At 55.3% G+C, this 27,964-nt stretch overlaps 3 protein-coding genes across 5 annotated transcripts in view; all 3 read left to right on the top strand.

Moving 5' to 3' along the window:
• Nucleotides 1-6,328, top strand: part of SUGP1 (SURP and G-patch domain containing 1) — a 29,945-nt gene extending 23,617 nt beyond the window's left edge. For all 3 annotated transcript variants that reach the window (XM_022558497.2, XM_022558496.2, XM_022558498.2), the window contains 6 exons: nucleotides 2,608-2,714; nucleotides 3,542-3,719; nucleotides 4,103-4,209; nucleotides 5,240-5,385; nucleotides 5,731-5,860; nucleotides 6,159-6,328. In XM_022558497.2, coding sequence (XP_022414205.1) covers nucleotides 2,608-2,714; nucleotides 3,542-3,719; nucleotides 4,103-4,209; nucleotides 5,240-5,385; nucleotides 5,731-5,860; nucleotides 6,159-6,185 — 695 coding nt within the window. In that variant the 3' untranslated portion in view covers nucleotides 6,186-6,328. The remainder of the gene's footprint in view (nucleotides 1-2,607; nucleotides 2,715-3,541; nucleotides 3,720-4,102; nucleotides 4,210-5,239; nucleotides 5,386-5,730; nucleotides 5,861-6,158) is intronic.
• Nucleotides 6,329-8,239: 1,911 nt separating this feature from the next.
• TM6SF2 (transmembrane 6 superfamily member 2) lies at nucleotides 8,240-18,849 on the top strand. The gene is made up of 10 exons (XM_022558661.2): nucleotides 8,240-9,423; nucleotides 11,054-11,157; nucleotides 11,560-11,657; nucleotides 11,727-11,830; nucleotides 12,234-12,316; nucleotides 12,959-13,083; nucleotides 13,267-13,368; nucleotides 13,699-13,791; nucleotides 14,445-14,564; nucleotides 17,103-18,849. Exons 1-10 carry the CDS (start codon nucleotides 9,329-9,331, stop codon nucleotides 17,307-17,309), a joined length of 1,131 nt encoding a protein of 376 aa, XP_022414369.2. The 5' UTR covers nucleotides 8,240-9,328; the 3' UTR covers nucleotides 17,310-18,849.
• HAPLN4 (hyaluronan and proteoglycan link protein 4) lies at nucleotides 18,334-25,697 on the top strand. The gene is made up of 6 exons (XM_089905883.1): nucleotides 18,334-18,338; nucleotides 18,749-18,861; nucleotides 19,787-19,993; nucleotides 20,271-20,633; nucleotides 22,221-22,553; nucleotides 22,942-25,697. The coding sequence occupies exons 1-6, from the start codon at nucleotides 18,334-18,336 to the stop codon at nucleotides 23,331-23,333; spliced, it is 1,413 nt and encodes a 470-aa protein (XP_089762009.1). The 3' UTR covers nucleotides 23,334-25,697.
• The last annotated feature ends 2,267 nt before the right edge of the window (nucleotides 25,698-27,964 follow it).

Genomic DNA, 27,964 nt, shown 5'->3' with positions numbered 1-27,964 from the left:
GGGTCTTCCCAGAGCAGGTCTCGAACCCGTGTCCCCTGCATTGGCAGGCGGATTCTTAGCCACTGCACCACCAGGGAAGCCCTATCTTCTTCTTTAACGTGAGCATCTACAGCTATACATTTCCCTCTTGGCACTGCTTTTGCTACACCCCAGAAGTTTTGGTGTGTGCTGCGCTGTTGTGTTCATTCATCTCTAAGCATTTTCTGATCTCCTGTGATTTCTTCTTTGACCCATTTGTTGTTTAGGAGAGTGTTTAATATCCACGTTTGTGAGTTTTCCAGTTTTCCTTCTATTACTGATTTCTGGCTTTATTCCATTGTGATCAGAAAAGACACCTGGTATGATTTGTCTTTTAAAATTTATTAAAATTTGTTTTGTAGCCTAACAAATGATCTATCCTGGAGAATGTTGCATGTGTACTTGAGAATACTGTGTATTCTGGTGTTGTTGGATTGCATGTTCTATAGATATCTATTAGGTCTGGTTGGTTTATAGTGTTGTTCAGTCCTCTATATCCTCACTGATTTTCTGTCCCTTATTTAAAATAGGGTATTGAAATCTCTAACAATTACTATGGAACTGTTTATTTCTCCCTTCAGTTTTGTCAATTTTTGCTTCATTTGGGGCTCTGTTGTTAAGTCTGTGTATATATTTAATTGTTATATCTTCTTTCTGTATCAAATCTTTGTAAATATATAACATCCTTCTTTGTCTCTCATAAACCTTTTTTGATTTAAAGTATATTTTGTCTGATACTAGTATGGCTAGTGCAGCTCTGTCTTGGTTACTCTTTGCTTGAAATTTCTTTTTCCTTCCTTTGACTTTCAACCTACTTGTGTCTTTGTATCTAAAGTAAGTCTCTTACAGACAGCATATAGATAGTCCCGTTTTCTCCCTTAAGCTTTAAAGTACTTGGATTCAGTTTTGTCATAGAAAGCTCAGGACACGCACAGTGATAAGAACAATTATTGCTACGGTCAATTTTGCACAGTGATCTCCAGCTTCTCCCTCCTTGACAGCAGCTTCAGGGACAGCCAACGTGTGGCCTCAGTTCTCGTTTTCTGCCACAAACCCATAAGGGTGGGGGTCTGTTGTCATCACATGTTGCAGATGTTGGTGACTGTTAATTGGCCGTCTCATGTCGTCTGTCTGACTCCCTCACCACGCAGCCTGCGCCGTGGGCAGAGCTCTCTCAACCTCCCTCACCCCTGACTTCACTGGAGCTGGACACACAGGCACAAAGAAGAGCCATACATGCCCTGGCGCCAACACCCACATTTGCCACACCAGGACGGGCTGAGGGGGAAGGCATCTCCCCCAGGTCACAGGGCCGGCCTGGCCTGTTGGCCCTGCCCGCCCAGCTCTGAGAGTGGTCTCTGGCTGAGTGCCTCCCTTGGCCAAAGAGAAAAGCTACTGACTGAAAAGTCTGGTACTCCCTGGGGCTCTAGATAGCACTTCTACCCAGGGTTGAGGGTGCCTAGGGTCGGATTGCTGCTCAAGTGCCAAACCTGGTGCCCGCTGTAAAGGAGGGTGCTCAGATGTGAGGGCTCTTCTGACGCACGCACACCCCCGCCTCTGAGATCATGTCCGCAAGGTCCAGCCCCAGCTGCCAGGTCCTTCACATTCTAGGGGACAAGTACAGGCTCCGAAGTCTCAGGTTCAGATTCAAGCCCCACTGGCCCACATTGTCCCCAGGGGAGCGTGGGCAGCCCCCACCTGCCTGCTCACTGGTGAAGTCGCCCAAGGAGGAAAGGGACTGTGGACGTGATCCAGGCACACAGCAGGCTGCTCAGACCTTGGCTCCCTTGCTCTCTCCATGGGGCTCTCCAACATCTTTCAGAGCCCCCATAGACCGAGGAGGGATTGGTGTGCAATCTTAGGGTCCAGGAGCACCTGCGGGTGGTTCTTGCAGGCAACGACCCAGCCCCGTTGAGCTGGGAAGACCTGGCTCTTTCCATCCCCCCAGAGGGGCCTCTGCACCCCGTTCTGCCTGGCTTCTTCCCCAGGAAGCCACCACCTGAGGGGTGGTTGTTTCCACCACCCAGATGGGGCCATTGCAGCATCTTGATGTGAGTTAGCGTTGCAGGCTCCAGCCAAGCTCCAAAGGGGATGCCAGCTTAAATGTCAGTTGCTTTAAAGATGGTTGGCTGCTTCCCCAGAAGGAGCTAACAGAACCACGCAGCTGAGTCTTCTGCCAGACTCCAGACCTGTGTGTCTACATAAGGTATCTGCTCACCGTGGGGCTTACTTCCAAGAGCCTGTGTGCAAGCATTTCTGGCTTTGCAGATTCCCTGCCTTGTCACCCATTAGCTGTGTGACCTTGAGCGAGGCCCCAGACCTCCTGAGTTTTGGTGTCAGCATTTGCAGTGTGGGGTCATAGAGCCTGCCTGGAGCAGTCATGTGGGGATGGAACTGAGTACACACGAGAGAGCGGAGCAAAGCCCCCGGAGGTCATCAAGTGGCATGCGTACTAACTGTTCCGACTTATGTGTCCTGCCACATGGGCCAAGTGCGTCAGGTGTCGTCAGCACAGGGACCCTGCCTGGGACACAGATGCATGGCTAAGCCCACGTGTCTGTTGCTGACCAGCCTGTGTCTTGTTTCTAGTTCAGGACCTCAAGGGTCTAGGCTACGAGAAGGGGAAGCCCGTGGGTCTGGTGGGTGTCACAGAGCTTTCGGATGCCCAGAAGAAGCAGCTGAAGGAGCAGCAGGAGGTAAGGCCCTGGGGGGCAGGGCAGGCAGGCTCCAAGGGGCTGGTGCAGTATCGTCTCCCACCCTGCCCTGTGGTGCAGTGGTCACGGTGTATTCTTTCTGAGCCTCCCGGTGCCGGGTGAATCCCACAGTCAGGGGAGAGGCTCTTGGGCAGGTGGGTCCCCCATCAATGGCAAGCCACCCCCTGAGGGCCCTCCCAAGCCCACAGTTGGGCCCAGAGCCCAGGCCTTCTCATGCTGCCTGGGCAGCCTTCTCAGCTGATGCTCCGCAGCTACTTCCCACTGCGCTCGTGGGCTGGTCCTGACTGGATAGTCTCCATTTAAGTTTTCCTTACAGTTCCCTGCAGCACTCAGTACAGGATAAGCCTGTCTGGCACTGGGTGCCCTGAACGATGCGACAGCTGTTCAGTTGGTGTTGGGCAGTTTGGGAGTGAGGGCTGGCTCAGCAGGGAGCTCTGTGGCCAGGGTATGGACAGCTGGGACAGCTTACCTGGGCCACCTCCTCCAGGCTGGCAGCCCCATCACATCACCCTCGACCCTCCCAGTGGTCAGGAGCCCACGTCGCCCTCATTTGGTCCACAGTGATGGTGCCCAGGATATTCCAGATTCCAGGCCGGGGTCCTCCCTGCTCAAAACAGAGATTCAGGGAACCCAGGGCATGTCCTGACACAGGACTCGGTGCCTTCCTGAACACTTGCTCTGAGCCCTGCTCTTGTGCCTGCTCCAGGGAGGGGGGAAAAGGGGTGCCCAGCATGCACAGGGGAGGCGAGGGGGCTAGCTTCCTGCACGCACAGTGCACGGCCTTGCTCACTGGCGTGTGCCGCCCACAGATGCAACAGATGTACGACATGATCATGCAGCACAAGCGAGCAATGCAGGACATGCAGCTGCTGTGGGAGAAGGCGCTGCAGCAGCACCAGCATGGCTACGACAGCGACGAGGAGGTGGACAGCGAGCTGGGCACCTGGGAGCACCAGCTGCGGCGCATGGAGATGGACAAGACTCGGGGTGGGCCAAGGAGCAAGTTACAGGGGTGGGGTGGAGGGTGCCCTTTTCTTCAGGGTGCTGTGGGCTCAGGAAGCCCACTCACCGGCCCAGGAAGTGCCTGGAGACACCACATTGGGGTCTTAAGCCACCTATCCAGCCTGTAAGGCCTTGAGCAAGAGACTTGGCCTCTTTGTGCCTGTTTCTTCAGTGGCAAAAGGATGGTCCGCTGAGTGTTCACTGGCGTTTGAACACGGTACACAAGGGCTGCATGGGAGAGCAGGGCTCGAGGTCTCAACCAGCTACCTCGTTCCCCATGGCCCCAGACTCCCCCCAGGACTCATACTTCTGCTGTGGGGCTGCCACACCCTCCTTCCTCCTCTCACCTTTACCCCATCTCTGGGCAGAATGGGCGGAGCAGCTGACGAAGATGGGCCGGGGCAAACACTTCATCGGAGACTTCCTGCCACCCGATGAGCTGGAGAAGTTCATGGAGACCTTCAAGGCCCTGAAGGTAGGCTGGGAGAGGCCCCAGACACCAGCCCCTGCTCTGAGCCTGTCTAGCAGGCAGCCTGCACAGTGTCCCAGCCCCTCCTGCAGCCTCCTCAGGTGGCAGGCACCTGCGGTGGCCTTGGGCCCGCTCGCTCACAAGAGGGGTAGGACCCTCTTGCCACGGGTGGCACCTGCTTATGACAGGTGCCATCTGTGTAGGGAATTAGCAAATAGCATCTCAACTGCCGCTTTAGAGACATTTGCTGGGGCTTTAGGGAAATTCTGCTTCCAGTGGAGCCAATTAAATGCAGTTTACAGGCAAAGCATTTCTCAGGCAGACGCCCCCATGTGTTGGGCTCTCCAGAGTGAAATTGTTCTTCCCATGCTGCTTTCATGCTCAAGAGGAGAGGGCTGACAGAACATTCCACATAGTCTTTTGAGGGTTTTTTTTTTTTTTTTTCTCACTTTTGTGGCCTCTCCCGTTGCGGAGCACAGGCTCCGGACGCGCAGGCTCAGCAGCCATGGCTCACGGGCCCAGCCGCTCCGCGGCATGTGGGGTCTTCCCGGACCGGGGCACGAACCCGCGTCCCCTGCATCGGCAGGCGGACTCTCAACCACTGCGCCACCAGGGAAGCCCCTTGAGGGTTTTTTTAAAACTGCTTTGTACCACATAATCTCACCAATGTGATGGTCACCTCATGTGACCACAGGACTCTTTTTAGCACTCTGTGTAACAAATTGCTCTTGGAACATGGGATTTTTCTTCACTGGTGAACCATTAATCTTTCTCATGGTAGACAAGGCCTGTGTGACCTGTCACCTTGCCCTCTTTGACTTGGCCACCAGGGAGCTCAGTACTGCTTCTGGCCCTGGGGCCTCTGAGAAGGGGCAGCTTGATCTCTTCTCGAGGAGTCTGACTTAGTGGTGGGGAGGCAGGTGGGCAGGTGGTCCCAGCGGCCAATGAAGCCATGTGGGGGTGGGGTTTCAGGCCAGAGCTGGGACTGGGGATGGCTGCAGCCCTGGTGGATGACGGCTACCTCCTCCCACTGCAGGAGGGCCGTGAGCCTGACTACTCAGAGTACAAGGAGTTCAAGCTGACAATAGAGAACATCGGCTACCAGATGCTGATGAAGATGGGCTGGAAGGAGGGCGATGGCCTGGGCTCAGAAGGCCAGGGCATCAAGAACCCAGTCAATAAGTGAGTGTGGCCTCCAATGCCAGGGGGGAGGGGGGAGAGGAGAAGTCCCACACGGAGACATAGGCCCAGGGCCTGGGTCCAGCCCTGTCACTGGGCTGGGGGTCAGGGATTTGGACTCTGGTGGCTGGGCCGTCTTCGGCTCTCCACCTTCCCACAGTGCCAGGAGTGTCCCAGACAGATGTCACCCAGCCCAGCATAGCCCCCACATTGAGCTGCATTGGGGTGCTGCTGCTGAGCCCAGCCAGGGCGGGTGAAGCCTCCCTGCCCCAAGCTCAGGTCCCTCACCCCCCCTCTTGCCGGCACCAGCCTGCTCCCCGGCTCACACCACCCGTTGCCCCAATGCAGGGGCACCACCACGGTAGATGGTGCTGGCTTTGGCATTGACCGGCCAGCCGAGCTCTCCAAGGAAGATGACGAGTACGAGGCCTTCCGCAAGAGGATGATGCTGGCCTACCGCTTCCGGCCCAACCCCCTGGTGCGTGTGTCCCTATCCCCCTATATTGCTCGTGGCCGGGCTGCCGCAGTTCCTCCGCTGTAGGCGGGTGGTGGTGCTGGTCACAGAAGTGTCCCTCCTTCCGCAGTCCGGCTAGGCTCTCCAGCAGACCCACCCCACCTCTCCACCTTGTTCGAGCCTGCCTCGCCTCCCCAAAGCCTGCCCTCCCTTCTAGAGGATGTGGGCTAGCTGCCCCCGCTAGGTTCTAGACGGGAGGAACTGCTAGCTCCCTTTAGCACAGCATAACCACCTCCCCTTTTATCTTTCTTGCTTCCCACAGAACAACCCCAGACGGCCTTACTACTGAGTATTCTGGAAAAATGCACAAATGTACTTTCCAAAAGACCGACCATTCCTGGACTGTGGAATGTTCCGGCCTGCTTTTCTGCCCGTCCTTCCCATTGTTGCGAGTGTCGTGCTGTGTATTAAAATCCCGGTGCTTGCCTGCCACGGCAGCCTGGTCTTGCCATCACCAGAAACCCCTCCTGTTCCTTAGCAGGGCCAGGCTGGACAGGTGGGGACAGGATGCTGCTCTGAAGGCTGCCCAGCACCAAGGAATCCTGGAAAACCACCTGGACCTTTTGTCTGCTCGTGGGGTACCCCATCGGCCTGGGTTGGAGTTGAGAGGAGGACCTTTGGAGAGGGGAGGGGCGGCCAGCTGGCCAAGACCTGGCTGCACCTGGGCCAGGGGCATCAGGGACTCCCCTCCTAGCCTAGCGCACTGCACTGCAGAAGGAGGCTGGGGAGGGGTCTCCAGGCAGGGCCCATTCCTCCCTCAGACCCACAAGGCAGGTGGACCCAGGGCACACCTGTGCCCCTCAACCTCTCTTGACAGGTGGCATTGACAGGGCCCCACACACACACACGCACAACAAACCTGGCTAGTGATGGCTGCAGCCCAGGCTACCCTAGCTGCCCTGGGTCCTACAGGTATAGTGGACACACGAGTCCCTAGGGCTCGTGCCTTTGGGGGACAGCTTCAAGGACGGATACACTGTACTGAGACATCACACGCCTCCTGGAGGAGGGGAGCCTAGTGGGTAGCCCAGACCAAGGAGAGCTTGCCCCGTCTCCAGAGCCTGTGCGCCACACTTGTGCAGGAACCACCTGGGGGTCTTGTGCAACTTCAGCTGCTGAGTGCGCAGATTGGGCAGGGTCTCGGGAATCTGCGAGCCATGCTTGGAGTATCAGGGCCTGGCAAACTGAGGAGCCCCTACCTCTCATCCCCCTGCCTCATACACGTACCCAGTAGGTCCTGCTCAACCCCTGTGAGCTTATGGGGTCTGAGGACTCAAGCTGGCGTCAGGCTCCTGGGCCAGCCCGCAGTTCACACAGTCATTCAGCAAACACTGAGCACTGACTGTGAATCACAAGGATGGGATTTGCCCCTGGGCACCCACAGTCTGCTGGGGCTGTGGCCATTAACCCCTAACAATCTGAGACTGATAAATGCCATAAAGAGGAAGTGGGACCTATGGTGGAGGTGGCCTGGGGGGTGTCTCAGTGAGGGAGTTCAGGGTCTGGAAGTCTCAGCAGCAAACCCCTGGCTGGCATGACACGTACTACCCTGTTTCCCCACCATGGACGCTGTACCCAGGGCAGGGCAAGGGGGTGAGGTGGAGCCTGCCCTGGGGAGCCAGAGTCCTGAGCACAAGTGTATAGGTCTGGGCAGCCAGAGGTCCCAGTGATGGGGACCCTGGGCCTCGGTCCCAAACACCTCACTAAGTCAAGGTCACCCCTCCATTTAATTCTCAGTGACCAGAAGGCTCGCCAGACTCAGACGACGGACTTTAGCCCCAGCCACGGGGACAGTTGGAAGAGGAGGCTTCCAAATGCTGTGTGGGTGTGCAGGTATCTCCCAGATACAAGATGCGAGGCCAGACCCGTAGACAGAGCTGCACCAAACACCCCTGGCCCTCCAGGGGGAGAAGTGGGGCTGGAGTGGCAGGGAGACCTCCCTGGAGGAGGGGACACTGGGGCCTGCTTTAAGGGGTGAGGAAATACGAGAGGGTCCATATTGCAGATAGGAGAGAGGCATGTAGCGTATTGGCACCACAAGAATTGAGAAAAGTCAAGAAATGAGGCTGGAGATTCAGATCAGCCCAGAGAAACCTGAGCTTCACACATGAGCAACAGGCACCTGGGGAAGGAGACTCTCAGGTCAGTGGCCAGAAGATCATCTTGTCACCCAGGCTCAGAGATGGGACCCAACTGCCCCATGGAGAAGGCGGTGGCTGGGCCCTGGGGGGATGTGAGGGTTAGAATTTCCCCCCAGGGGATTCCCTGGTGGTCCAGTGCTGTGGCCCAGGTTCAATCCCCGGAACTAAGATCCCGCAAGCCACGTGGCACGGCCAGAAAAAAAAACTGGGCCCCCTAGGGCAGGAAACAGGTGGGCACCGCTCACCCTGTTTCCTGCACCCACAAGTACCATGTGGGCAAGAATCCGAGGCTCCTTGGAGGGGTTGACAAAAAGTTGCCGCCTAATTCTCCACCCTGCAGCCCCCTCCCTGGTCCAGCCCTGCCCCCTTGCATATGCCCCCGAATGGAGCCCAGCCTCCTCCAGGCTGTTCAGAGCGCTCCCAAGCCCACCCCACCTTGCTGCATGACCCCACCACCAACCCCAGCCTTCAGTGCCTCCGTTCTGCTGCTCATCCCCAAGCTTGAGCTATTTTTTCCTGCCAGGAGCACCATTACGAAACTCCTCACCAAACTGACTCCATCCCCACTTTATAATCTCAGCCACCCCTTGGACCCCATCCCTTGGACCTCACCCACGTGAGAAGGGGTTCAGGCTACACGGAAGGAACACAGCAGAGAATCATGGAGTCCTTCAAGGTGTCCCCAACCCTGGTCCATGACCGTCTGCCTTGAGTTGGCCCCCGGGACCAGTTAAAACTTCACACCTGGACACATTTAAATTTGTCTGTGGCCACCGCATGAAAACTCAAATCCAAGGGCACTAAAGGGAACTGCACCCAAGCGGATGAGGTTCCTCTGCCAAGCGCGCACATACAATGCCCACTTGATCCTGGGCTGGAGGGAGGTCTGTGGAATGTGAAGAGTTAAAAGGGTCCCCCTTCGGGGTCGAGGTCGAGGCTAGGATGCCTGTGCCTTAGGGTGAAGAAAGAAGTGCAGAACGAGGCCCGGGGAACGAATTCCCTTAGACTGAAGTGGCCTCCAGGACGCAGAAGCGGAAGTATCCTTGAGGCATCGTATTCTAGCATTAGTAGAGAGGCTGGGCGACGGGGACTGCCACTGGGGACAGCGCAGAGTCCGGCGAGGCTATCAAGGCGGGGAGGGGCCACTGCGACAGGGGGGGCCTCGCAGGGCAGTCACAGCGCGGGGGCGACCTTTGCGCAAGGCGGGGCAGAGCCGGGCTGGGTCCCTGGCAACTCCGCGCCCGGAGGCATCGCCGCGCAGAAACCAAGCCGGGGTCCCGGCACCGCCGCTATGGACATCCCGCCGCTGGCGGGCAAGGTCGCAGTTCTGTCGCTGGGCGCTCTCCCGTTGTCCTACGCCCTCAACCACGTCTCGGCGATCTCGTAGTGCGTGCGGGGAGGGGCCGGGGCGGCCTCCTCGGGGGTTGCGGGGCTGGGCTGGGGTGTGGAGGGGGCGGGATGGAGGATGCGCGGGCTCCCCCGAGCCCAGCGGCCCCGCGCCGCTCCGGCCCGCGAGGACAGGGGCTGGGTCAGAAGAACCCCCCCACCTCCGACCGGAAATCGCCTTCCAGCAGGCCCGGAGCTGTGTGGTGGAGCTGGGGGCGCTCCTGGGACGTTTGGGGCCTGGGGAGGAGGGACTTTGAGAAGCAGAGCCCCTAACAAGGCAGGGTTTTGGAGGGTTTCTGGTGTTTTCCCAGGGATGTGCCCAGCACAGGTTCCAGAGTCCCCAAGGGTCAAAGTATTGCCCCAGATAATGCCCCAGTGACCCGGCTCTTGCCACACACACGCTCTGCTGCACCACCCCTGCCAGACTGTCCCTCCATTGCCTGTCTCAGGCCTGGGACTTTCTTCTCTTCAGGGCTGGCCCACCCTGTCCCTAGCCTCAGTTTCCCCTATGTACCTCGACCTCCCCTGTCCCTATCTCCTAACCCTAGGCCTCAACCCTCTGGATCCAGCTACTGGGTACCAGGCAACCACAAGCCCCTCACACTCCCAAACCCAGTGCAACCCAAGACATGGGGTAGAGGGAGTCTTGACTGTGGAGTTGGTTCCTTGGGTACAAATTCCTGGCTCCATCCCCCTGGACCCTGAGTGAGCCAGGTTGCCCCGGGAGCCTCAGTTTCTTCACTGTGTAATGAACGTAATTCTAGAGCTCATCCCATAGTTACAGTTTGGGATTACAAATTGTGTGCCAAGACGCTGGTGTGGTCTCATGTGATTACTATAATTGTCATGTTGGTTAGGTGGGGCTAGGAATGGGGATCCTAGGGGTTAGAGGGGTTCAGGAGAAGGTCGGGGCCTGGAGAGAGTGTGGGGGGGAATGTGTGACCTTGGATATGTCTCCCACCCTCCCCCCCTTGGCCTTGGTTTGCCAAGAGTTGGGGGCTGCCCAGAGACCTGGCTTCTGTTATCTCTGCAGCTGGTTGACTTGCCTTATCAGGTTGATGGGAACAGATCAGGGCAGGGGTGGGGTGGAGTTGATGGAAATATTTGGACTTTACCTGAGGAGTCAGGAGCTTCAGACCATGATGTGTACAGAGCTGAGCACTAGAGACCCTCTGGCAGGTGTGGGCACTGGGACTGGCCACAGAGGGTCTTGGAGCTGTTGAATGACAAAGCAAGCAAACTGTCACACACATCAGCAAGTGACTGGATAAATCATATAGTCAGAAGTGTTGACAGATGCTCTCTCTATGCCTGGCCCAAGTCAGGCAATGATCCTTTCTGAGGAGTCAGGGAGGGCTTCCCTGGAGGAGGAGCAATGTAGATGGGCCATGAAGGATGAGTAGGAGTTTGTCAAGTGGAAAGGAGACTTTTGGAAGGAGTTTCCAGAAGAGGGAAACAGCTGGGGCAAGAGCCTGGTGCTAGGAAAGGGGAGTTTCAGGGAATGGCTTTCCTGGATGGACAGATGCTTCAGCCTCCTCACCTGGAGCTTCCTGGAGTCTGCTCTTGCCCTAGGGTGGGGCAGGACCTCAGAATGGGCCTGGCCTCCCTGACTTGGTTTTCCTCTCCACAGCCCCCTGGGTGTGGTGTGGATGAGCGCCCTGATCCTGGGTCTGCTCTTCTTGGCTATATACAGCTTGTCCCGAAGTGACATCTACTATGACCCACTCTTTGCCGGTGAGTTGGTGGGAGGGTCTTAGGGAAGAGAACTGGGCAAGGGCCTCCTCCATCAGACTGGCAGCCCTTGAAGGGCCTTCATCAGACTGGAGAACCTCAGAGACTGGAGAACCCCTACTGATTGGGGAACCTCAAGGGGCCTCCCCCTTCTGACTTGGGACTCCTGAGTGCAGGGACAGCGCCTTCCCATCAGCCTGGGGACCCCTAAAGGCAGGGACTGTGCCTCCCTCTGAGGCGGGCTGTGGGTCATGTGACTTGTGGGGTGGGGCCTGGGAGCAGGTTTGTGCAGAGGCTTTGCCCGGAAACTGGGTGGCCAGTCACCGACCTGCAGTCTCAGGCCCCGCCCACACGTGGTCTGTGCCCCGCCCACACCCTGCCCATGCCCTGCTACTCTCCCTGTAGTGTTCGCAGTCTTCTCTTTCACCTCCGTGGTGGACCTCCTTATCGCTCTCGGGGAAGATGGCTACATGGGGAGCTTCATGGCGTTCTACACCAAGGAGGTATGTAGGGAGCTGTCTGGGATGCCCGCAGCCCTACTGCCCGTCTGAGCCCTGCACCTGCCCCTGCAGGGTGAACCGTACCTGCGCACGGCACACGGGGTCTTCATCTGCTACTGGGATGGCACTGTTCACTACCTCCTCTACCTGGCCATGGCTGGTGCCATCCGTAAAAGGTGCGTGGGGTGGGCAGGGTGGCACCTGGACCCTGGGAAGGAGGTGGAGTCCTTAGGTGGGAGGTCCCAGGTCAGGATGAAGCCAGAAGTATCTGTAGGGGAAATCAGGAAGCCTCTCTAGGGCTCTAGACAGGAGTGGCCAGGAGAAGGATCCAGGGAACATCACAGGTGTGAGTGATGGTCGGTTCTCTTCTCTCCCACCCTGTGCCTGGGCAGACACTACTGTCCTTGGACAGAGCATCTGACTGTTCATTCCCTCATTCAACTTCCTGTTGTCCCTTCTGTTCTGGGTGACACTGAAGGGATCCAGAGCTGGGGATCCCAGATTGGTCTCTGGACCCTGTTGGGGGCTCTGAGACTGGGGGACAGGGATCTACTTGTCACCCCTCCATCCCCTGCCCAGGAAGAGGTACCGGAACCTTGCACTCTACTGGCTGGGATCCTTCGTCATGAGCATCCTGGTGTTCCTCCCAGGAAACATCCTTGGTAAGGACTTGGCTCTGAGGAGTTGTGTCTCCCTGGGCTGGGTCACTGCCCTGTGTCTGGAAGTTCCCAGTGGATCCTGCATACCCTCTCCAATGTCTGCAGAGGGCATCCTCCTCCCCACCACATGCCTCTCCATTCAGAGCCTAAGCCAGCAGCCTTTCCCCACCTCCCCCCCATTTTCCTCTTGGAGGAGCGGAAGCACATTCCATTTCCTCCCCAGCTAGCTGGTTCCTGACCCCAGGGGCTTGGCCCAGCATGCTCTTGACACAAGAAGGGAATTTTAAGGTGGATCCAGAGGGCAGAGTGAAACCTTTGTAGGTAGGTCTTAGGAGGCGGAGCAGAGAAGGCAGCCAGGGATGTGGGGATGGCTGTGCAAGAGGAATATCCAGAGTGTTTCTAGGGGGAGCAAAGAACAGCTGAAGTGTAAGAGCCATGTCCAGAAGGTAAATTGAGGCAGGCCAGGCTGAGGAGCATGGACATCACCTTATGGGCACTCGGGAGTCAGACGTGTTAGGGCTGAGCTAGGATGGCATTTGTGAATCACAGCTTCCAGCCAGGTGCTCTGACATGGCCCAGCTAAAGGGTCTGGCCGGGCCTGGGGGATCCTCGCTGCGTGACACCCTGTCTCTCCTACCATGGCAGGCAAATACAACTCAGAGATCAGGCCTTCCTTTTTCCTCACCATCCCCTACTTGCTGGTCCCCTGCTGGGCTGGCTTGAGGGTCTTCAACCAGACCCAGGCACCAAGCTGCTGCACTCCCAACATGGTGAGTCCCTTGCCCCCCAGATAGGCCCTGTGCCAAATGCCTGAATGTCCCCCATTTGAGTTGCTTCTGGTCAAAGATGTTATCTCCTTGGAAAGATCTCCTTGGTCATTAGGGAAGAAGGGATGAGCCTTCATTGAGTGCCTGTTGGATACCAGACTTCTCATGCTGTTTCTCATGGGGCAGGCGGAGGAGGAACAAAGAAAGGGCCTTCTGCGGCGCCCAGTTGACCTGGCCCTCATCATCTACCTCATCTTTGCTGCGTTCTTCACCCTCTTTCGGGGCCTGGTGAGTCTGCACTGGCCAGCCTACCTGCCTCCAACTCCCCGTCCCCAGCCCATCCCTCCCTCCTTTATCTTCATTATCCAGTGCAAAAAGCCCACTGCTCTCCTATCTGATCATCCAGGGAAGTTCATCGAGTCTAACCTGAGTGTTCCATCACAAAGCCCCATTCCCTGTAGCCTTCTCCCCAGCTCAAATATCTGTGGATTCTCAGCCAGAGGAGAGAACCAAAGCTGGGGCAGGCCAGAGCAAGGGGTATGGGCCCCTCCTGGGAGGCCAGGGAAGGCTTCCTCTGGGAGGGATATTTGAGGCTGTTGGTTTGTCTCTGGGCCCCAGGTGGTGCTTGACTGCCCCATGGATGCCTGCTTTGTCTACATCTATCAGTATGAGCCATACCTGAGGGACCCCGTGGCCTATCCGAAGGTGCAGGTGAGAGGGCAGATGGGAGGAGAGGGCCGCAGTCCTGCCGTGGTTAGGGGTCTACTGGGCCCCTTTGAAGCAGGTGCCAAAAACACAAGTCAAACTGGTGGAAGCACAAATGGAATTTACTCTCCTACCAAAAAAGTATAGACATTCTCTTCAGGTATGGCTGGATCCAGGAGCTCAAGGATAGCTCTGTCTCTAGACTGTGTTTTCTTTACATGTGCTCCACTCCCAGGTAGTGCCTTTGTGGTATGGCAGAGACAGCCTTGGGTAGCTCTAGGCTTCCATTCTTTCTACTTAGCCACCACAGAGGAGTGTGAGCCCTTAATTCCTCAGCTTAAGTATAAGTCTCAGGCAGGCTCTGATTGGCCAAGTTTAAATCACATGCTCATAGCTGATTACTATGGTGTTCTGATTGGCCAGGCCAGGGTCACATGCTATTTCTGGAGTAAGGTGGGGGGGCTCAGTGTGTGGGAGTGGGATGGGTGGGGAAACCCAAGGGAAATAAAGGAGCAATTTGCACAGGGTAGGATGTGCAGAGAGCCCCAGTCTTGGGTGGGGTCTGAGGCTGGCCAGATTCTCCTTGGGTCCACCACCTGAGGGGTATCAGGAGACTCAACTGGGGCAGCCGCTCAATCCATCAGCTGTGTGCCCCCCAGATGCTGGTGAATATGTTCTACGTGCTGCCCTTCTATGGCCTGGCCATCTATGCCCTCATCTTTCCTGGCTGCTCCTGGCTGCCTGACTGGACCTTGGTATTTGCTGGAGCCATTGGCCAGGTGAGGTGGGGTGGAATGGGGTGGGGTGGGCCAGTGCATAGGGAAGAAAGTTTCTGCCTGCTCATCAATTGCTTTTGTGCTCACCCTGAGCAGGGTGATACTAGGCCCCTGACAGGCTCCACCCCCAGCTCAGTACCCCAGGATTCCCTAATGTGGGGGAGAAAGAGCCAGACACAGACACCCCAAACCCCATGACGTTAGAACTGAATAGAGGGAGGTAGAGAGTCTGAGAGGGATTCCAGAGGGGGCAGATTTCTTAGAAAAGGGGGCATAGGCTTTTTTTTTTTTTTCTCTATTGTACTTTACTATTTATTTTTTGCTTTGTTGCGTCATGATTGTATATTCAAAGTACAATAAAAGAATACTCATTGTCTATTTCTCTTCTGGATATTATTATCATTGTTATTATTATTAGTTGTTTCATTAACGATGACTGCCAAAAATAATTTTGTTGTACAGAAGAGTGCTGTAAAAATCTCAGCCATCTATCAAAATTGCTAAGAACGTCTCATTTCCATCCAGCTCTTTAAAGGCAGAAGAACTACTCTTAACTTGGTTTCTTTCTTCTCTCTATTTTGCTTTGGAAGCTGTGTTCTGAGTCCGAAGGCTCTGATTACCAACATTTAAAGTCAAGCTTTGGAGATATTTTTGCTATTTCAAAAGCTTTCTCATGCATAGGCTTTAAAAATTCTTACACACAATATTTGCCTCTTTATTCCATCTGTAATTTATTTTTCTATGTGATGTGAAGGAAGAATCTGAAAATTATATGTTTCTCCTTATGATACTCAATGATACTCAGTATCCGAGGTATTAAAGAAGTTGGAAGTATATAACTTGACAAGTTCAAGAAATTGGAAACCTTATTTCAGGAGGAGGGAAATCTTCTAAAATTGTAAACCAGAAGGACTGGATTGATCTTGCTGAGCCCCAGCTATCATCCTACTCTCTGTTTTTATTTTGTGTATTACTATCTAATTATAAAGGGTTATTATTAAGGGAGAATAGTCATTCAAGCATATTCAAGGCTTTGTGTAGAAAATTTCTTTACTCCTTTTAAACATAGATTTTACTTTTTGCATAGTTTTAGGTAGCAAGCCAGTTAGGACTGTTCAGAATTTCTGAAGCAAAGAAAATTTCCATGAAGGAATGTTTTGGGTTTCATGAGGTTTCTGAACTCTAAACCCCTATACAGAAAAAAGGGCTTGGCTGGGCTTCCCTGGTGGCGCAGTGGTTGAGAGTCCGCCTGCCAATGCAGGGGACACGGGTTCGTGCCCCGGTCCGGGAAGATCCCACATGCCGCGGAGCGGCTGGGCCCGTGAGCCATGGCCGCTGAGCCTGCGCGTCCGGAACCTGTGCTCCGCAACGGGAGAGGCCACAACAGTGAGAGGCCCGCGTACCGCAAAAAAAAAAAAAAAAAAGGGCTTGGCTAACACTGTGCTAAGAGAGTTGACCAAACTTCAATTTGGCTTCCACTTGAACTAGGTTGTAGTTTGTGTCCATAAAGATGACCCCAGCCCTCATGCTGAGTCTTCGCTCAAGAAAATGTGATCCTGCCAAACCACAAAATGTACATACATTGTCTAACCCACCTTGCCAAACCATTTTCAGTAATTTTTCCACTTACTCTTTTTGTAATTTTCCATTTCTTTTTTTTTCAAATAAATGTTTCTTTTTTTTTTTTTTTTTTTGAGCTCTGGAAATATATTACTTTTTTTTTTTTGAATTTTATTTTATTTATTTTGTTATACAGTAAGTTCTTATTAGTTATCCATTTTGTACATATTAGTGTATAAATGTCAATCCCAATCTCCCAATTCATCACACACACCCCCGGGGGCATAGGCTTTGATGTATGGGTATGAGTTCTTCAGGCAGGGAAGGGCATTCCAGGAATGGTAACAGCATAAGGATATGCACAGAGGGGGACAGTGATTTAGAGTCCCATAACGTGGGTAAAGGCAGAGACAAGATAAATTGACAGCTAGACGCTAAGGGCTTTGAACTCTGGGCTTGGGGGCTTGTGCTGAGTACAATGGGGAGCTGTAGAAGGTGTCTGAGCAGTGGAGGGCCCAGTCAGAGCTGGGGGCATGTTTCTGGGTTTCTGATGGGAAGTGATAAAGGCTGGGTCCTGGCCAGGGCAGTGGGACCAGGAGGACATCCATTAGATATATTATTATTTTATCAATTAGGGGTAGAATTGAGAGGATTTGTATCAAGGCTGCCTGGGGTGGGGAAGACCAGGGGGAGGAGCTGGACTCAGGGCAGAGAAATAGGGTTCAGGGTCCAGCAGACCCTGAAGATCGTTCTAGTGAGACAGCTGGGGAGAGGATTACAGATAGATGGATGAGGATAGACAGGACATGTGGGGACAGGGCTATTTAGAGACAGATGGATTGAAGAGGGGAGACAGGTAGGTCAGCAGAGCCAGCGAGATAGGGATGCGGACATTTTGAGCTCCCCAGGATGGGATGCTGGTGATGCTGGGACTTGTTCTCTTCTGGTCTGTGACATCCATCCTCCCTTTTTGGCCACCAGGCACAGTTCTCACACATGGGTGCTTCCATACACCTGCGCACGCCCTTCACCTACCGTGTGCCTGAGGATGCCTGGGCCAGCTTCTTCGTGTGCAACCTACTGTATGCTCTGGGGCCTCACTTGCTGGCCTACCGCTGCCTGTGGAGCCCTGCCTTCTTCCTACGCCCGCTTCCTGGCCCCCCAGCTCACCATGAGAAGCAGCACTGAGGGGGCTGTGGGACTCCCCAAGATCCTGTTTACATACCCAGCTGGCCCTGCCCCTGGAAGGGGGGGTTGGGTTTTTTAGAGGCAAGAGGTGTGTCTCTGGGTGCCTTCAGTCCTGGCTATGGTGATTTCAGGGTGGGATGGTGGGGGGGCCCAAGGTCCAGGTGTTCCAGCAGAGAAGGCCACGGCCATGCTCAGCTGTCACCTCACCCAGACTCCACACTGGCACCCTCCTGGAATTTATCCATCATCCCCCCATGGATCCTTTCAGTAAAATTCCTTTTGATGCATAAAATGTTGCTCTGAGTGTTTCAGGGGGCAGGGGCAAGGGACCCTCTCCTCCGAACCCACGAGGGCCCACTCATCACTGCCAGAATAGTCATCAGGAGCTGGAGGTGCCGGACAGCAGAAGTCTACCTCTGGTTGGTGTGCCCAGCCCCATCTTCCAGGTAGGGAAAACTGAGGCTCAAAGAGGACCAGAGACCTGCCTGAGGGCACAATCAGGAGAGAAGGGTCCAAAGTCTAAGCTCCACCAATAAATTATAATAACGAACAGTGTGGCACAGTTATTAAGCACCTACCATATACCAGGCCAATGGCTAACCTCACATGCTACATGCTGGATCTCACCGCATATTCCAGATGGGGAAACTGAGCCTGCAGGAGGTGAATGTCCTGGTCCCAAGTCACGCCTCCTGGATGCAGCTGAGTTAGGCAACGAGCCCCAGCCCCTTCAACCACAGAGCCCATAACCCTGCCTCTGCTGGCTGACGGGCTTATATTTGGGGGAAACTGAAGCTGGGGAGGCAGCCAAGAAGCTGGGAGAAGGGCTCATTGCCTCCTGGTTTGATTTTTGAACTTGAGTGCAGGTTCAGGTTCAGGGGTAACTCCTGCCCAGACCACTCTGGGTCAGGGGGTTGATCCCCCTGCTCCCTGCCCTTACCAACACTTATTAGGCACCTATGTCTAGCCATTAGATCTTCACGAAAGACCCAGCACTCCATATCTCAGATGTGGAAACCGAGGCATGGAGTGAGGGGCAGAGTCCCTCTGCAGAGTGTGTGATTGTTGTAGGGCCCGCATCCCGCAGAGTGAGCACCCTTTGGCTGCTGGGGCCCAGGACCCTTTGATGGTCACCCAGTGACAGATGGGAAAACTGAGGCGTGCAAGCCAAGCCCCTTTCCCAGGTGAGTCAGCCCCCCTGCCCACGCAGGGCATCATCAGGCTCCCCCCTCCTCCATTTTAAAGAGCGTTAAACTGAGACCCAGAAAGTTTCCTCCAGTGGCCCAAAGTCAGCCAGCAGGGAGGCTGGTACCTGGCTCTGAACTCACTGTTCAGGGCAGTCCTTCCTCCGTCTGTGCCCATCATCACCTCTCCCCCAGCAGGCGCCACCACGTCCCCTTTAACGCCCCCCCCAATCCACCTCCCTCCTCCCCTTGCAGGCAGACGCCGGGATTGCGCCGCCTGCAGGGACCTGCCCAGTCCTTCCTGCGTGTGCAGGGAGCGCAGTCCCGGCACATAGGGGCCGCTGGTCGGGGGCCGCACCGGCAGAATGGTGAGTGGGGCTGTGGGTTCGGTAGGTCCTTCTCTGGGATTCTGTCTCTGTGTCTCTGATCTACATCCCTCAGTGTTTCTCTCTTCAGTCCCTCTCTCCTTCTCACCTCTCCCATCTCTCTGTCTCTCACCTGTATCTCTTTCCCTCCCACTCTCTCCCTCTCTGCTTCTCCTTCTCTTATTCTATGTCTCTTCCTACTTTTCTTTCCTTTTTTTGGGGGGGGTCCCTTTACTCTCCCTCTCTCTGAGTCTCTCTGTCTTTCCCTACCCCCCCCATCTCCCTCTTCTTTGTGTCTCTTTCCCTGTTGCTCTCTCTCCTTTCTCTCTTTCAGTCTCTGTCTCTCCCTCTCTATCTCTGTCTCTCTCCATCTTTCCTTACTCTTCTCCGTGTCTCCCTCTGGCACTCTCTTCTCTCTCTCCCTTTGTATCTCTGTCCCTCTCCATCTTTCCTTCCTCTGTCTGTGACACTTTCCTTCTGTCTCCATCTCTCCCTGCCTTTCTCTCTGTCTCAGTCTCTTTCCCCGTTCTCACCTTCTTTCTGTGTGTCTCCCCCTCTCTGCCTCTACCACCCCCACCTGCACGGGTTTGCTGCAGTCTCCTGGCGCACGGATAACCTTGCTGCTGCCGCTGCTCCAGCCCCTCCTCCCTCCTCCCTCCTCCCTCCTCCCCAATCCTTGGCCTGGGCCAGAAAAGAGAGAGAGAAGGGTGCGGGGCTCCGAGGCTCTGGTGTTGGGGTCAGGGGGTCAGGTGGGTTGCCCGTGCAGAACTAAGGGAGAGTGAGTCCAGGGGCGTGCGCTTTGCCCAAGGGCAAGTGTGTGAGATCCTGGGAGAGTGGGAGGGTCTGTGGGTGGGAGGGTCTTCTAGCCTTCTCCTTGGGGGAGTCCTCTGGGATCCTGGCTGGGCTGGGGACCTGGGCATGTAAGAAGTCCTCGCCGCGGGAAAGGAAGGCCAGGGAGTTAGTCTTCTGAAAGACAAAGGCCAGGAGGCTGCACTGAGCGCACCGTGCCCCCAGGTGTGTGCTCCGGCGGCGGCCCTCGGTCGCGGGGCGCTCTGGGCAGCTGCATGGGGAGTCCTGCTGCTCACCGGCGCCGCGGAAGCGGAGCACGGCCGGAAGAAGGTCGTGCACGTGCTGGGTGAGTCAGGGCCGTGGAAGCGGATCTTGCCCCGCAGAAGCCGTGGCCAAGTAGGATCACCAGGGTGCATGGAGCGGGGAGGACGGAGGGTGCTGGGCGGTCCTGATGGCCACAGTCTCCGCCCCCTCCCTGGTCCCCTTACGGAGCCCCTTTACCCTTCTGATCTCCTGATCCGCACCCAAGTTTTCTTCCCACATCCCTTTCCCTGGGTCCCCCTCCCCAGATTCCCCTGCCCCGCCCCTAGAACCTCTTCTTAACCCTCTTTGGTTGCCCATAGAAGGGGAGTCGGGCTCGGTGGTGGTGCAGACAGCGCCGGGACAGGTGGTCAGCCACCGGGGTGGCACCATCGTCTTGCCCTGCCGCTACCACTACGAGGCAGCCGCCCACGGCCACGACAGCGTCCGCCTCAAGTGGACCAAGGTGGTGGACCCGCTGGCCTTTGCCGATGTCTTCGTGGCGCTGGGTGCCCAGCACCGGGCGTTTGGCAGCTACCGCGGGCGGGCTGAGCTGCAGGGCGATGGGCCCGGGGATGCCTCCCTGGTTCTCCGAAACGTCACGCTGCAGGATTATGGGCGCTATGAGTGCGAGGTCACCAACGAGCTGGAGGATGACACTGGCATGGTCAAGCTGGACCTGGAAGGTGACTAGCCTGTGGGCAGGATGAGGCTCATTTCTAAGGGAGAAGAGAGGAGGGTATTGCAAAGGACAGAAATCAAATCAAGTTGGCCTGAAGGAATTCAGCGGCTTGGTGGGGTAGGATAATGGTTCTGATCTGGGGTGATTTTGCTACCCGGGGATATTGGCAAGATCTAGAAGTAGGTTGTGGTGATATAGTGGGTAGAGACCACGGATGCTGTAAACAGCCCACAACACACAGGACAGTCTCCCCACAGCAAAGAATAATCCAGTCCAAAATGTCATAGTGAAGACACCGGGAAACCCTTTGGTAGGATCCAAGCACAGTGAGATCCAGACATTCACATCATGTCAGAAATCCTTCCTTCAGCTCTGTTTCCCTGGGTGGGCTTTCCTTGGACAAGTTTCCCCTGATGGAACCAAAAAGTAGTGCCAGGCTTCCACCGTCCCAGCTTGGCAATTGATTTCCTAGGAGTGCTAGCTAGAGTCCCAGAGTTGTCCTTCATTGGCCCAGCTTGAGTCATTTGCCTATCCATGGGCCAATCACTGTGCCTGGGAGATGGGATGCTCTGATTGGCTGACTGTGAAGCTGGGAAGTAGGGTTTCTCTGAAGAATTCCCTCCCATGTGGTTTGCCTTCTTCACTCCACCTCAGAAGATGCTAGAGAGATTTCAGAGCCCTCACTCGCTGAACTTCTCAACAATAGGGAAAAACAACAACAATAATAGAAGCAGCTCTCCTTTATTGGGTGTTTTCTATGTGCCAGGAGCTTGGCTGAAGAGCTCTCTGAGCTTTCATTTAATTTTCCCAAAAACGCTGAGGGAGACGGTATTACTCACAGAGGGGCAACTGGCTCAGAGAGGTTAGAGCCTTGACCAGGGCACATACCAGTGAGTGGCAGAGCCAGGACTGGAACTCTAGTCTGTCAGGCTCCAGCTCTTCTCTCTGGCTCCTGTTTGATCCTTCCTGCATCTGCTGAGAGAAGCATTTGCACCTGCACCCCCAAGGTCCAGCCCACAAACACAGACACACAGAACGCTAGCGAGCTGAGATGACTGTGATTCTGATGAGGGACAAGTTATAAGAACTGAAGGTAGAAGGGAAACCAATGGGAATTGTCCTGGACAATGCTGGAGATCAAAGAGGTCTTTGCCCCGGGTCAAACTTTCGTGGGCTCCCAGTGTGAGGGAGTCAGTTTTGTGGGCTCAGGATTTGACAAGAAGGAAGGTCCCAATGCTGGAAGAATGTCAGAAGCACGTAGAACTGAATGGAGGAGGGTTGTGGGAGCTGGGTTTTGAAGGATGAATAGTAGTTCGACAGGTGGAAAGGTGGAAAGAACATGAACAAAGGTCTCCAGTGGTGGAAAGGAGGTGGACATGATTAAGGATGTCAAGGGGGAGGGTCAAGTGAATCCTAAGCTTAAGGCACAGCGAGTATGAGGGGTGTGAACTGGGGAAAGGCATGGTCAGCTCTGAGGCCATAGTGAGGGATGGCCTGAAAGGTCTAGGTTGAAGAGTCACACGGCACCACAGATGTCAGGTAGGTGGGTGAGAGTTGGGGGGTCCGAGCTGACCCTCGTGTATCGTCTCAGGCGTAGTCTTCCCTTACCACCCGCGTGGAGGCCGCTACAAGCTGACCTTCACGGAGGCGCAACGCGCGTGCGCTGAACAGGACGGCATCTTGGCGTCGGCTGAGCAGCTGCACGCGGCCTGGCGCGACGGCCTGGACTGGTGCAACGCGGGCTGGCTGCGCGACGGCTCGGTGCAGTACCCGGTGAGCCAGCCCCGGGAGCCCTGCGGCGGCCTGGGCGGGGCCGGGAGCGCCGGGGCTGGCGGCGGAGCCTCGGGGGGTGTGCGCAACTACGGCTACCGCCAGAACGCCGAGGAACTCTACGACGCCTTCTGCTTCACATCCAACCTCCCGGGTGCGTAGGCTCCACCCCTGGGAGGATGGTCCTGCCCTCCGCTGGCCCGGGCCCCGCCCCGCGCATGAGACCCCACCCACACACAGGTACCCCTCCCTCTCAGTCTTTACCACTCCGCCCAGGTCTCCCTCCCTGTCCTTCCTCTCCACACCCGCCCTCGGGGGTCCGAACCAGGAGATCCCTTCCCTAGTACTGCCTAGGCACGGCAATCAAACATCGCCTGGCACCAGCACTGCTCTAGCCGAGGCTGTGGTCCCGGGCTTCAGGGGAGGGGGTGTATCTGAGCCCTGAGGCTGAGGTCCTAGGCTGCAAGCGGGAGGGTGTCCTGAATCCCGAGGAAGCCGGGTCCCAAGAGCGGCCCTAACCACTCCTCCCCACCCCCCTGCAGGCCGCGTGTTCTTCCTGAAGCCGCTGCGGCCCGTGCCCTTCGCGGGAGCAGCGCGCGCCTGCGCGGCGCGCGGAGCGGCCGTGGCCAAGGTGGGGCAGTTGTTCGCTGCGTGGAAGCTGCAGCTGCTGGACCGCTGCACCGCAGGCTGGCTGGCGGACGGGAGCGCACGCTACCCCATCGTGAACCCGCGCGCGCGCTGCGGCGGCCGCCGGCCAGGTGTGCGCAGCCTCGGCTTTCCTGACGCCACGCGCCGCCTCTTCGGCGTCTACTGCTACCGCGCGCCTGGTGCACCGGACCCCGCACCTGGTGGCTGGGGCTGGGGCTGGGCCGGAGGCGGCGGGTGGGCTGGAGGCGCGCGAGACCCCGCCGCCTGGACCCCGCTGCGCGTCTAGGCCCGGGCCGTGGACCACTGGGGCGCTTGTCGGCTGGCCGAGTGCCCTACGGCCACTTGGAGATGGACCACACCCCTGGAGACTGGCCATGCACCCTGCGGTGCCCTGCAAGTTGACCAGGCCTCCTGCGGTCCTTAAACCCTGGCCACACCCTCTGAGGTCCCCAGAGTCTGGCCAGTCCCGGAAGCCAAGTCCCCTGGAGTCCCCTGGAAATCGACCAAGCCCCGCCTCTCCTGGACAGTGGATTCCTCTCCTCTCCCAACTTTCTCCAGGAGACAGGGCACACCCTCTGAGAACCACTGGAGACCAACAGAACCCGAGGTCTCCTGAACACTGGAAACGTCTCGCGAGGTCTTCTGGAACTACCCCCAAGGTCGCCTGGAGGCTGGACCCCTGGGATTATCAGGAGACTGGGCACACGTCCTATGCATCTCCCTGGAGACTGAAGACTGGTCCCCTAAGGTCACCGGGACACTGAACCCTCCTCCCTATCACCTGTAGAGAAACCAGAAACCTCAGAGTTCGTCAGTTGACCATGCCACCATGGTCACATGAAGACTGTGGGCTCCTGTCCTCTCCTCTAGGGTGACCTGGAGATTGGTTACTCCCATTCTCCCCCCTTCTCCCAAGAGTCCCCCAGTTTCCATAGTAACAGGCCGTGTCCCCAGGTCACTGTGGAGAACAGCTCCACCCCTCCAGTTTCAGGGGACACCACCCTTGTCTGTCACTGTTAAGACAGATCGACACGCCCCAGCTGGCTCGCATTACTGGCAGGCGTGGCCCATCCCTTAGGTATCTCTCTGAGGGAGCAAATTCGTCTTCACCTGACGGCCCCTTTCCTGGCTGTCGCCTAAGAGACCATCTCCCAGGCCCAGAGACCCATAAAATCTATGTCATTCACTACAGAGAGAAGCTGCCCCACTTCCCATTGTTACCAAGGCGACCAGCCCAGCTTCTACCTGTCACCTAGAGTCACACAGCCCTTCCTTCATCAGTCACACCCATGGAGTTAGTACCTCCCTCCTCCAGCTGTAACCATGGACACCGCACGTTTACTATCTCACCCACATTCACCCCAGAGACCTACAACTTCACTCCCACTGTCCTCACCCTGACCAACAGCCATGGAGACCACCCCCTCCCCTAACTGTCCTGAGAGTGACCCAACATTCGGTTCTCCAGCTCTCACCATGGAAACAGGCTGCTCCTTTCCGCGGGGTGCCCCAGGTCCTTGCTACCCTCCAAGCTCCGCCCCCAAGCGGCTTGGACCCACCCCCCCGCCCCCGGCAGCTGTTGCCATGGAGACCACACTCCAGTGTCTGAGGTTACAGAACACCTGTCCCCCTAGGCTTTCCCTTGTCGGTAGGGCCCGCCCCTCCAAACTGTCACCATAGAGACTGTCAACGTCGTCCCCAGGACAACTGACTTCCCAGTTCTCAGGAACTTCTTACCATGGGCCCGAACTGTGTGCCCCATAGGGCTTAATGGCTGCCCCTTCACCAGATGGGCCCAGCTCCAGGCAGCATCTCAGACCCAGGTGGACTTCTGGAGCTGCTGGATATCCTCCGTTTGCACGCTAACTATATCCCAGACAACAGCTGTTCACGAGACACCCTTGCAGCACCCAGATGAACAAACTGAGGCTCTGGCGTGCCCCTACCCTTTGTGCGATGCAAGCACTAGGCTCCTGCTTCCTCTCTGAGACCACATCCCCATTCTCACTGAGTTCCTCTCTCCTTTTCTAACCTCCCTCCCCCCACATTTTCCTTCTTAGAGGTCCAGGAGAGGTTGAATTGTCTTTAAACCTCAAAATCCTCTCTGAGCTCCATGTTCTAAAGGGTAATTTGTGCTAAGAAGTCAGGACCCAAACTCCCCTGTGTTAACAGCTAGCTCAGGGAGACTGTCCATGAACAAGGCCACCCCAGCTTTTGGAGACCCCAGTTTCGAGGTCTTGCCTGGAGTGGCACTGGGGTCCCTCCTGGAGCCCTCCATATTGTCACATCCATCTCCAGGAAACCCATCTGTGGGTTTTGGAACCAGGTGTGCCTGGGTTCGAATCCTGCCTCTATGACCAAGTGACAAAACCCCTGATCCTATTTCCTCCTCTGTATCAAGGCTGTTCTAAGATCCCAGTGAGTGTGAAGTGTACAGCAGGGGCTCAATAAATTTTTTTTTTTTGATGAATGAGAAAATGAGACAGCTCATGGGTAGTTACTTCAAAAATGCACTTTGGTGGACAAAATGTTTTTCAGCTGGGGGTGCTTGGTGATGATTCAGTTGGGAAGCGTCTCCTCTCATTCCTCAGGACCATTCCCTATCCCCAATCTCTCTCCCCTCCCTTCCCCCCCGCCCCATCGTCGTTCCCTCACTCTGTCTCTTGAGCCACCTCCCATGGGTCTGGCCCTTCTCAGCCCTGTCCTAATTGGGTCACTAACCAATCCAGCGATTCCTCTCAGTCCCCTGGGAATGAAGTGTGTGAAACTGGGTGTTGAGTTCCTGCATCAGGAAGGCAGAGAAGTTGCAAATTTTCCCTGGGGTGGGTGTGGAGGTGGGGGTAGGGAGAGTGTGGGCCGAGGAGTATTGAAAGTTTTGTTTCGGGCATACAAAGAAAGAGAGAAGAGGAAAAAAGTATAAATGTCTGATATGGTTGTAGAAGTGGGGTGGTCGTTAACTGCTCATGCTTCAATGTCAGATGGGACAGAACTCCTAGAGATTCCAACCACTCATCTGAAGCCAGGGTCCAGTCCCTTGGTTAGACTGCCTTGGACTCCAGCTGTGCCTTAGCTTCCTTGACTAGAGGAATGGTAGGGGCATTTTTCTGGAGATGAGTGCATGAGATTTCTTTCATTCTGCCTTTTCCCTGCTGACATCCTTTCTCCCTTCCATGGGTTCCAGCATCCTGATTTTGCCTCGGGTATGTAAGTTTCCCTCCTCTCATTCTGTGAGTCAGAGGGGCTGACTCCACTGGGCAACGAGTGCTGTGGCTCATCTTCCTGAGCAACCCTAATTGGTCCAGGGGTGGACATGGACCCAGGCAGACCAATGAGACTGCCTGGGATTTTGACGGACCAATAGGACCAAGGGAACCCTCTTTCTGCTGGGTCTCTGCACTGTTGGATTGCAGGTCTCTGAGGGTCCACCTGGAGGAGACCTAAGGATGGCAACCAGGGTAGAGCCACTCCTGAAGCTAGTTATTCAGAAAAATGTCTCACTCCTGTCTTCCAGCACCCAGTGCACTTCTCAGAGACATCTAAAATTTCTTACATGTCCTTCAAAAGATGTTTTATATTCATTCAATCAAACATGCATATATTGTTTTCCCCCCACTTCTACACAAATGAAAATATGCAACATATATTTTTTATGTTGTAAAACTTCACATAATATGAAATTCACCATTGTAAACATTTTAAAGTCTTCAATTTAGTGGCATTTAGTACATTCCCAGTGTTGTTCAACCATCACCCCTATCATTTTCATCACCCCAAAGAAAATCTCATACTCATTAAGCAATCACTCTCCATTCCTCCCTCCCCACTCCATGCCCTGAAAACTGTTAATCTACTTCTCATCTCTGTGGATTTGCCTCGTCTTGACATTTTGTATAAGTGGAATCCTACAGTATGTGTCCTTTTGTGTCTAGCTTCTTTCACTCAGTATAATATTTATGGCTGAATAATGTTCATATATATGTATATATATCACATTTTGTTTATTCTTTTATCAGTTAATGGACGTTTGGGTTGTTTCCACCTTTTGGCTATTGTGAATAATGCTGCTATGAACATTTGTGTGCCATATATACTTTATTTTATAAATTTATTTATTTATTTTTGGCTGCATTGGGTCTTCGTTGCTGCGCTCGGGCTTTTCTCTAGTTGTGGTGAGCGGGGGCTACTCTTGTTGCGGTGCGCGGGCTTCTCATTGCAGTGGCTTCTCTTGTTGGGGAGCGTGGGCTCTAGGTGCACGGGCTTCAGTAGTTGTGGCTTGCGGTCTCTAGAGCGCAGGCTCAGTAGTTGTGGCGCACAGGCTTAGTTGCTCCGTGGCATGCGAGATCTTCCCGGACCAGGGCTCGAACCCGTGTCTCCTGCATTGGCAGGTGGATTCTTAAGCACTGCGCCACCAGGGAAGCCCTCATATACACTTTTGAAGTAACTCTTATCTAACAATATATTTGGGGACTGGTTTCCTTCAGCATGTAAAAATCCACCCCCTTCCCCCACCAGCATTCTTTTTTTTTTTTTTTTGTGCGTTACGCGGGCCTCTCCCTGTTGTGGCCTCTCCCGTTGCGGAGCACAGGCTCCAGACGCACAGGCTCAGCGGCCATGGCTCACGGGCCCAGCCGCTCCACGGCACGTGGGATCCTCCCGGACCAGGGCACGAACCCGTGTCCCCTGCAACGGCAGGCGGACTCTCAACCACTGCGCCATCAGGGAAGCCCAACCAGCATTCTTTTGAAGGTTGGCAAAGTAGTCCCTGTTTGGATGCACCATAATCTTCGTAATCAGTCTCCTAATGGTGGACATTTACATTGTTTCCCATATTTTGCTGTTAGTAACAAGTACCATGGTCATCACATAAGTGCAAGTATAACTGGAGGATGATAGCAGGAATTGTTTGATCAAGGGGTC

The sequence above is a fragment of the Delphinapterus leucas genome, unplaced genomic scaffold (genome assembly GCF_059928025.1).
Source record: "Delphinapterus leucas isolate spDelLeu-1000000601 "Yukka" unplaced genomic scaffold, BTC_Dleu_Yukka2 spDelLeu_asBTCV2_sq25, whole genome shotgun sequence".
Taxonomy (NCBI): Eukaryota; Metazoa; Chordata; class Mammalia; order Artiodactyla; family Monodontidae; genus Delphinapterus; species Delphinapterus leucas.
The sequence above is the reverse complement of the archived record's forward strand: the minus strand, read 5'-3'. Positions and strand labels throughout refer to the sequence as shown.